Source organism: Silene latifolia, chromosome Y (genome assembly GCF_048544455.1).
Source record: "Silene latifolia isolate original U9 population chromosome Y, ASM4854445v1, whole genome shotgun sequence".
Taxonomy (NCBI): Eukaryota; Viridiplantae; Streptophyta; class Magnoliopsida; order Caryophyllales; family Caryophyllaceae; genus Silene; species Silene latifolia.
In genome coordinates this window covers 291,642,077-291,651,657 of record NC_133538.1, presented here as the reverse complement: position 1 = coordinate 291,651,657, position 9,581 = coordinate 291,642,077, and the positions used below count along the sequence as shown (strand labels likewise).

At 38.1% G+C, this 9,581-nt stretch overlaps 1 protein-coding gene across 1 annotated transcript; it reads left to right on the top strand.

The window, feature by feature from the left end:
• Window positions 1-6,867: 6,867 nt before the first annotated feature.
• LOC141630921 (uncharacterized) lies at window positions 6,868-8,165 on the top strand. The gene is made up of 2 exons (XM_074443659.1): window positions 6,868-7,360; window positions 7,414-8,165. The coding sequence occupies exons 1-2, from the start codon at window positions 6,868-6,870 to the stop codon at window positions 8,163-8,165; spliced, it is 1,245 nt and encodes a 414-aa protein (XP_074299760.1).
• Window positions 8,166-9,581: the final 1,416 nt, after the last annotated feature.

Sequence of the window (9,581 nt, the reverse complement as noted above, 5' to 3'; positions counted from 1 at the left end):
TAGAGGAGAATATGCACAGTAGTCCTGCGAATGTAACTCATGTTTTATTAGACTATATGCCTCTTCTCGGAAAATTTTCAAGGCTATTGCAATTCGGTGTACACCGTTGGATACTTTGTCAAACACTTTGCACTTTGGTCGTTACACGTCTTGGATAATAGTCCACCTCGGCTTAATAATGCATCCAAGGAGGTTTTTGTTGGGCCAACTTGTGACACCCTTGTGAATGCAAAAAGCTATTTGGCTAAGAAAATTGTACGATATCTAATACTGCGTACAATCTTGAGATTGTTGACGCAAATTATGGAACCCGTGAATCTAAATTAGGAACTTTGTTATGTGGTCTTGAACTGGAAAGCTGCTTTGCGATAAGAGCAAGGATGAATGGGGTCCTTAATGAACCAACTTTCTCAAACCTACTTATTGAGCAAGATGAAATGTCATTTGAAAATGAAACAGGTCATATTCCTCAGTTACTCTAGCACCAAACTGAACCTCTGCGACGTGGCCGTCTGGCTAGCCCCAAAGAATGTTATTGTGTGTCAAGCTGGTCGTAACCCTGTTTACTATAAAGCTCCACTACAACAAGGGTCTACCAGCAAACGCACCAGGAATGTCTAGAATATTTTCGCTCCTAGATGCACAAGTGCTATGTTATGTTTTCTAAATAAAAGGTCTGTTTTTAGGGTAGTCGTCAGTTAGCTGTAATATTGTGACCTGTTTGCGCTGCCTCGTGTATTGTGTTTGCTTGTTAGCAAATGGTCATTCTTGTTTTGTTGTGTTACTCTGTGTGCGGGAAGTTGTATTTTGCTTAGTATGTATCCTTTTAATTATGGACTTTGCTTGCTTATGTTTACTTGTAATTAATGTTCTAAGCACTTGTTCTTTCTTACTCACTTTAGTAATATGTTATGTTCATGTGGACTACTATCACTATGTCATGCTTTTGTCCATGATGTGTAGTCGTTTGATAATCAGCGCTTTCAAATTTAAATGGCATTAGGTCTGATCTTTCTGCTTGTTGATTACATGTATTATTAATCGAATGTATTAATGTAGAGTACCCATGTTGCCTCTGATGGTCTGTTACACATGCTTAACACTACTTTCAGAGTTACCGTGTCAATTCGTCTTCTCAGATTCACCGTTGTTTTTGTATGCTTGCTCTTTGACGACTAAACAGATCCTTAATATACGCTTTTATTTATGTCAGTCTTTACCTGTTGTCTGGAAATCTAAGCTTAAGGATTATTTTAGCAGATTGCTTTTATCAGACAACGAATAAGCAAGCATCTCATCTTGTGTTTATCAGGCTTAGTAGGAAAAAAAACATTATGAATGCTGAAATTTTACTTAAGATCACTACGTAAACAAGCGTATTTGTATCTAATAATACCTACAAGTCCTTATTAATATAGACTAAGATTAAACAACTTGCAAGATTGTCTAGATGAACTGATCTGTACTATGCAACCAGCTACTCATTCAGCACATGCGTCCATACTTATAATTTGATTAGACAATGGGCAATAACCAACTAACAAAGTACATATCAATCCCACCAAATCTGAAATCAACCACAAAAAAAGGCGCCAATGTAACTAACTTATTCTTATATTCATAATTTACTAACTATACTTACACCTTTGCACATATTTTCTGCAACTATGTCACCTTATCTCATCATAAGTTGAGCTTTGTGGGGCTTGCAATATTATTTTACTATAAAAAAGAATTGTTTAATAACCCTACTACATGCACTACATTTTCCTGTATATAACAACATATGTGCATTTTCAATTACACACAATCACTAATATCAGATCTTTCTCTTAACTGCTCTGATATACTTCATTCTGCTCTTCTATAACAAGCAACCACTTTTCAGAAGGTGCTTTCTTGCTTATTCACTACGCTTTATCATTGACAATTCTGTTAGTAGTTATGTGAAAAGTAGATTGAACCTGACTTTTTATTCTGGCATTTGTACTTACAGTTAAATTTGCATGCAATTATTTCTTGCAAATTCATTTAACATGCTTTGTCTTACAGTCAAATAGTTATATGTTAAGGTATATAATCTCAGATTTTTTGTTTGTATGGAATGGAGTATAATTTAAATTAAATAGCTCAGAATTATTGTGACATTTAATCACTGATTGTTTAGTGGTTCTTAAAAGAGGTCTCAGTATGCAATAATTTTAACGGCTCTTGCTAAATTGGAAATTGGGTATATGAATATGTTTGTTGTCATAGCTGTTATATTTGCTGCTCTTTTTTAGTTCATCAATTGTCGCGTCTTCTTTCGATATTGGTAGATTTTTATAGATAATTCAAAGTTTTACTTCTTAGTGCTTTAAAACATTAAGGTGAATCTTGACAGTCTAAGCTCCAGATAACCTTAGATAGTTCTGAATTATGTAGTATAAGCTAATGGTTGAAGTTAAAGTCTTTGATCATTTGTGCTATTTGTGCGGTGCACACACGTGCCACCGTAAGCTTTGTATTTCCTGAGCATTCATAGAATCCTATTTAATGGACTGACCCTACCAGCTAATGCTGATCATTATTTGCCCTTCTATATAGGAAACATTGCTTGGAGACGATGGCTACATCGGCTATACAAATCGCAATTCCTTTTCAGCCTTTGTTAACACGAATCACTGATTGTCTTCAATTCCCAAACCCTACATATCTTGTCTTGGGCTTAGAACAAAACACTTGTCTCTGAATCGTCACGCCTTGATTATGTGGTGATGAACTTATTTATATAGGAGGCCCTTGACTACTCTAGAGGAGTCATATGAAAAAGTCTGCAAGAACAATGCTATCTACGATCTTATAGATAAGTTTGACATCTACATTGCAGACTTTACGGCTGCTAAAAAACAAGAGTATAATAGATGTGCCAATTTGTGGCGCTTGAAGCATGTAGAAATAGACCGCTTAGGAAAGGGCCTACCTAAAATATGTTTAGATGAGGAGTTTGAATTCCATGAGATATCTCATTTACATTCTGTGACCATTGACATGGTGTCTGTTCTTATGGTAATCATCAGTAAGCTTCCTATTCACACCCCTCTTTATATACCATAGAACATAATCCTTGACTTTCACTACATGGACAACTATAGATCATTATAGTGAAAGTCACCCACATGCCTCTTTCTTTAGCGATGTTGCTGCAACAGCACTCGCATCACAACAAGAAGTTGCTCACAAGGTCATAGAGTACTTAATACCTATTTACAATATCGACATCATTGATGCAAACTATGCTCCTGATGAAGTTAAGTTTGCTGCAATGGTATGCAATTACGTGAAGAAAAAATTCCATACTTTAGAAAAAAAACTTTGCGAGGTGCGGCGGGGTCTTCTTAATAGTGTTGTGCTGATTGACAATGATTGTACTACTCCTAAAGGTGAGCTGCACACAATCCATGACCTGAAATCTCCGCCTCCACCTCCTCAGAAACGAAAGATAAGTGTAGCTTCATCCATCGCTGTTGCTGAGCTACAAAACAAGAATAAGAAAGCTTTTATAATTCCTGCAGATTCTATTGATAGGCTCTTTAGAAAATCCTAAGTTCGTGTGATGACAGCATGGTTCTCCACTTATGCTCTTTTGCTTACTTGCAACCACACTTCTAGACTGATGGCGTTGCTTGTAATTTTCTTATCAAAAAACTCGGTGTAGTTGCTTTTGCTTTTTATAAGCCATGTATTATATGCGTAGTTGCTTTTGCTTTTTATTTTGTGAGAAACTGGCGGTAACATTTAGTTACTATAATAATGTCCATGTTAGCTATGTTTCTTGTCAGTAGCGCTACTTGTTCTATAGCTAGCTTGTATTTTATAAAGCAAAGTGTATTGTAAGTTCTTTAGCAGACATTAGAAGTTGTCATTATGTTTTCAATTTCTGCAATCAAAATATATGTCTGTACTGTAATCCTCAGCTACTTACAGCTATGTTAAGTAATTTGTAATGCAGTTGAATATTTATCAAGTATTTCCTAAGATTTGACAGCCCTTAATTAGTTTTAAAAGTTGCGGGTTTGTTCTAAATTAGCCTGTAAAACTACGCCTTCGGAATTGTCGTGTCTATAGTACAATTATAGATTAAATACGGTCGTTAGTAATTTACAACTTTTGATTATTTTCGGTACTACGGTGCTCTGATAATAGTTTGTTCCTCCGAATCAAAGTGACATTCCTTCAGTGGAAATTGTTCAGCGTAAGATTGGTTCTATCCACACCTAATTATTAGGTTATTGATCATTTATGCTCACAGCATATTAGATACTTTTTTTCCTGTGCGTATTCTTGCCTTGTATATTACGAGAGCAGTCCCCATTGATGTACTACTTATTAAGCAATAAAACTAACCATTTAGCATGCACAAAATTGCAGAGGACAAGGGGCTTGCATTTTTACATATGCTCTGTATATTAATTAGATGGGTAAGTTAACAAGTCAAGTTACAGTTTTCACAATTAGTTTGATAATGATGTTTATAGCTTATTTACCTTGAGTTTATATGATGTTTCATGCTTATTTGCAGATGATGACTTCCCATACTACCCAAGTACATCTGCAACTAGCCGGACAAAGAGAAAATGTAGGACACAAGGCCAATCTCTAGCTGCTGTTCCAAAGTAATGCTCTAACCACACATTAGTTTGTTTTATAAGATTATATCATTAAGACATGAATTAAAGCCTTATCTCTAAACATTAGGCGCCGTCAAAGCAGAAGTGGTCCAGGAGATCCAACAAAAATACGCACACAGCCTATAACACCAAAAAAGCAAGGTATATTTTTTATCAGTTGTAGTTTAACTATTGTCCTATATGCATATATAAGTATTTAGCTTTTTACTTCATGTTACAACTTTGCGTGCATTTTTGCTGTTTTATGATTGGGCAACCGCTTCCAGGGAAACCTCTCCAACTACCAGTTGCCCAGTCATGTACAAAGTGTCTAGCAAAGAGAATTGCTTCTGAGTCCCGTACATTTTGTTGCGGAGATGGAACAATAGTGCTACCATCCAACAGCTATCCTGTAGCATTGTCCAGATTATACACGTCTCCAGACCCACTGTCTACTCATTTCAAGAAATATGCACGCCTCTACAATAACTTATTTGCTTTCAGCTCAATTGGAGGTAAAACTTACGCAGATACACAACAAGGAATCTATGTGTTTAAGCTACATGGTCAGATCTACCACAACGTTCCAGATCTTGTGCCAACAGACGGAAATCCAAAGTATTTGCAATTATACTTTTATGATGGTCAACATGAAGTCGCTAATCGCTCGGGTGCTTTTCGGACCTAGATCGAGAATGTGATTGACATACTGATGAATATAACACAATCAAACCCATATGCACGTTTCTTCCGATCATTAAAGAATGTTAACGAATCGACAATACACGATACGTATTCGAAAAATCCTACAAGAGACCAACGTGTAAGCAATGTACCTACGTCGATGAAGTTCTTTGTCATCCGGGTGATGATACGACATTAGGTGAAACCAGTGGACCCCATATCTTAGTAATTGGGCGATCACAAGCTTCTCATAGAATTATGCACTACTATGGTTGTTATGACCCGCTTCAAGACCCTCTTCTTTTCCCATGTGGAGAGTGTGGTTGGCACCAAGGTTTGAAAAAGCGTATTATCCAAGCGAATCTGATCAACAAGTCATAGTAGTATGACCCTTGCTCCTATTACAAATACAGCGTCATCCAGCCAAGGTGAAATGCCCCTACCTTCCACATTTGAAAACGCTTGAAGGATTACTAAATGCGAAAGAACAAAGTAAGCATTGATTTTATTTGCTCCATTAAGTCATGGACTCACCCCTATGCATGACCACCTAACTCAATCATAAATCCTTCTTGCGGGAAGTTCACGAGAGACCAGGCTCACAAGAACGCAATGTGTCTTGCCGAGAGTACTCTCGCTACAAGCTACGAAACGAGCCGGGAACATGTCTTTGTTACGAGCTGGGAGATGTTTACAGCAATATGTGGTTGATATGTACGTGAAATTAGAAAACACTCGCTTGGACTATTTCCGAAACAACCAAGATACTATAAGGTCTGAATTGTATCAGGGTTTACTTGACACAATAGATGCAGGTGAGCAGTGCGCAGCTAACGTTGGTAGACGAGTTATCCTTCCAGCGACTTATATTGGAGGACCTAGGGATATGAAAAGGAGGTATCTTAATGCAATGGCTCTTGTACAGCGCTATGGGAAACCAGATTTTTTTCTCACTGTTACCTGCAATGCAGGCTGGCCTGAAATAAAAAGAGCTAGCTCTGGAGAAGAAGCTCGAGAATCGTCCGGATATAGTAGCTAGGGTGTTTCGTGCAAAGTTGCTAGCATTGAAGAAAAAAGCTGGTTGAAGGTAAGATCTTTGGAGAAGTTCTTTGCATTTGTGTATGTAGTTGAATTTCAAAAAGGGGCCTTCCACATGCACATATCTTGCTAATAATGAAGCCTGGCGATAGGATGAACTATACTAGCGACTTTGATAAGTTTGTTAGTCTTTGAGATCCCGCCGATGACTAATGTAAGCACAACGTGCGGGCAGTAAAAAAGCATATGATGCATGGGCCTTGTGGCCACCTAGACCCTGAGCGTCAATGCATGCAGCACAAAAGTAGCAAAGGCCGATGCAAGTATGCGTATCCGAAGCAATTTGCAGATTCAACAACTAATAGTTCAGATGGATATCCTGTTTACAGGCGGCGTAAGACAGGAGATAGTGCTAAGATAAGGGGTGAGCAACTCGACAACCGTTGGGTTATTCCATATAACCCATACCTCCTTGACCTGTTCGATTTTCACTTAAATGTCGAAGTCTGCTCCACCATACAAGCTGGTTAAATATTTATATAAGTATGTCTACAAAGGTCACGATAAGATATCGTTCAATATAGCAGCAGGAGATGCAGTACAAGTAGTTGATGAAATTCAGCAGTACCAGTCTGGACGCTGGGTTTCCTCAATAGAAGCAATGTGGCGGATTTATGGGTTTGATCTGTTCGAGATCTATCCACCAGTCATGCCACTTCCAATACATCTTCCAAGCATGCAGACAATACAATTAAGGCCTCATGAAAACCTAACTCGGGTAGTTTCCAATGAAAAGCGGATCAGGACACCATTAACTGAATTCTTCAAGATTAACAACAATAATGAACACAAAGCAACTGAAAGGTACTTATATAGCCAATTTACTGAGCACTATAGATGGGATAAGACAGAACGGACTTGGTTCAAAAGAAGAAATAAATTACTTGTAATAGCTAGGCTTGTGTTTGTTTCGCCATCGAGAGGAAACGGTATTTCTTGAGATTGCTACTTAATCATGTTAAATCTCCGAAATCTTTTGAAGATCTTAAGACAGTCAATGGTCATTGTTGCTCAACTTACCAAGAAGCTGCATTAGAACTCAGGTTAATTGAAGAAGATAATATGGTTGATTTGTGCCTTGCTGAAGCATGTAATGTACAGATGCCTTCTGCTCTACGACGTCTGTTTGCAACTGTTCTCATTTTTTGCCAGCCAAAAGATCCTGTAAACCTGTGGGATAAGTACTACACTGCACTATCTGAAGACTTTAGAAGAGATCACCCAAACGATGCATACACTGTAAGAGTTCTTACGGTTCAGAAGTTTGAACAGCATCTAGAAGCAATGGGCAAATCTCTACGCACATTTGGACTCGCGCACTTGAGCGAAACCCAGGATATTGTGCTCCGCAGAACCCGAGATATAATTGATGCACTTAATGCACCTATACCAAAAGAGTGTGTAAAATGTCGCAGTTCATTGAATCCAGAACAACAACAAGTTTTCGATACCATAGTTGAACATGTTAGGGAGAACAAGCCTGGTGCCTTTTTTGTGGATGGTCCTGGTGGTACTGGTAAAACGTACTTATACAATGCTTTGTACGCTGAAGTCCGGTTACTTGGTAAGATTGTATTACCTCTCATGCGACTTACTCGGTATAGTTTCAACAAATATACCTTAAAGGGCGAACCACACATTCCATTTAAAATTGCTTTAGATTTGGATGTCCCATTGACTGCTTTAGTGAGTGCCAAAGCAAGGGAGCCTTGCTGCGTTAATACAAGCAACTAGCTTAATTATATGGGATGAAGCTTCAATGGCAAGGAAGGAAACAGTTGAAGCCGTGGACCACTTACTACGTGATCTATGTGACCCAGATTTGGTGTTTGGTGGAAAATTAATTGTGTTCGGAGGTGACTTTCGCCAAGTGCTTCCAGTAGTCCCTCATAGATCGTTAAGAGAAGTAGTGAACTCTAGCATGGTCTCCTCTGCAATCTGGTCTCAACTGATCAAATATCGCTTAACTGTTAATGTTCGAGCCAAAGATGATCCGAGTTTTCCAGATTTCTTTTAGCTCTTGGTAATGGTGAGCTTCAAATCAAGAAACTGCTCGTTGAGTGCCTCCGGGATTGTAGTAGAAACACGCAAAGATGGAAAGAAGAGTTGATAACTACGATTCTTGATATTGCATACCCGAATCGATGTTAACGCATTGGTGCGATATATTTATCAAGCGATCAATACTGACCCCCATGAATGAAGATGTTGGTGCTATTAATACACTTCTTATAAATAGATTCCCAGGAGAAGCTGTTACATATAGAGGCTACGATTCAATGCTGACTGATAACTGCAACATTTATCCAGCTGAATTTATAAATACACTTTGTCCAGGAGGCATGAGTCCTTATGAATTAATTCTGAAAGAAAATTGTCCAGTCATTCTGCTCAGAAATCTTCTTCCATCTTCTGGTCTCTGCAATGGAACTAGGTTAATTTGCAAAAGATTTACACCTAATCTAATAGAATGCATGATAGCTTGTGGACATTACAGTGGTGACCATGTGTTTATCCCACGTATTAAAATGCAACCATCAGCTTCTGATAATTTCCCATTTCAGTTCCAACGTAATCAGTTCCCTTTGAAGTTGAGTTTTGCAATGACCATCAATAAATCACAGGGGCAGACATTGGACCAAGTTGCTATCTACCTTCCAAGACCCTGTTTTTCTCATGGACAGCTGTATGTCGGTCTTTCACGAGCTAGAACATCAGACAAAGTAACAGTTGTTTCTGCATCAACAGATCATGCTTCATCACAACAATCCGTGAAAAATATTGTTTCTTACGATGTTTTGAGGCTTGCAGGCATCATCTAAGTAACCTCACAAAGGAAGTGTTCCTGCAAAGTCAGCGTACTTTTTTTAGCACCTAACTAAGACAATATATTGTCTAGATTTTGAAGACACAACTGCAAGGGTGACTCTGCTTATTGAGATGAGTCACACACTTGCGAAATCAACCTTTATTCCCATTAGTACAACCATGCTACTTAGCCCACCATTGTGCTTAACAAAGCATATGAGCCAATGGTTGGCTATATTGTATCAAGGAATGTAATGCACTTTTAGCTGCAGGAGCTTATGAATCATGTAATATAAGGACTGTTTAATAGAAATGAATTATAAAGCTTCTAGCAACCTTTTC

Bases quoted from the DNA above. Each gene is read 5' to 3' on its own strand.
- LOC141630921 (XM_074443659.1), top strand. From the start codon at position 6,868: ATGTCGAAGTCTGCTCCACCATACAAGCTGGTTAAATATTTATATAAG. The intron at 7,361-7,413 runs GTATTTCTTGAG...AATCTTTTGAAG, and splicing joins TTCGCCATCGAGAGGAAACG to ATCTTAAGACAGTCAATGGT.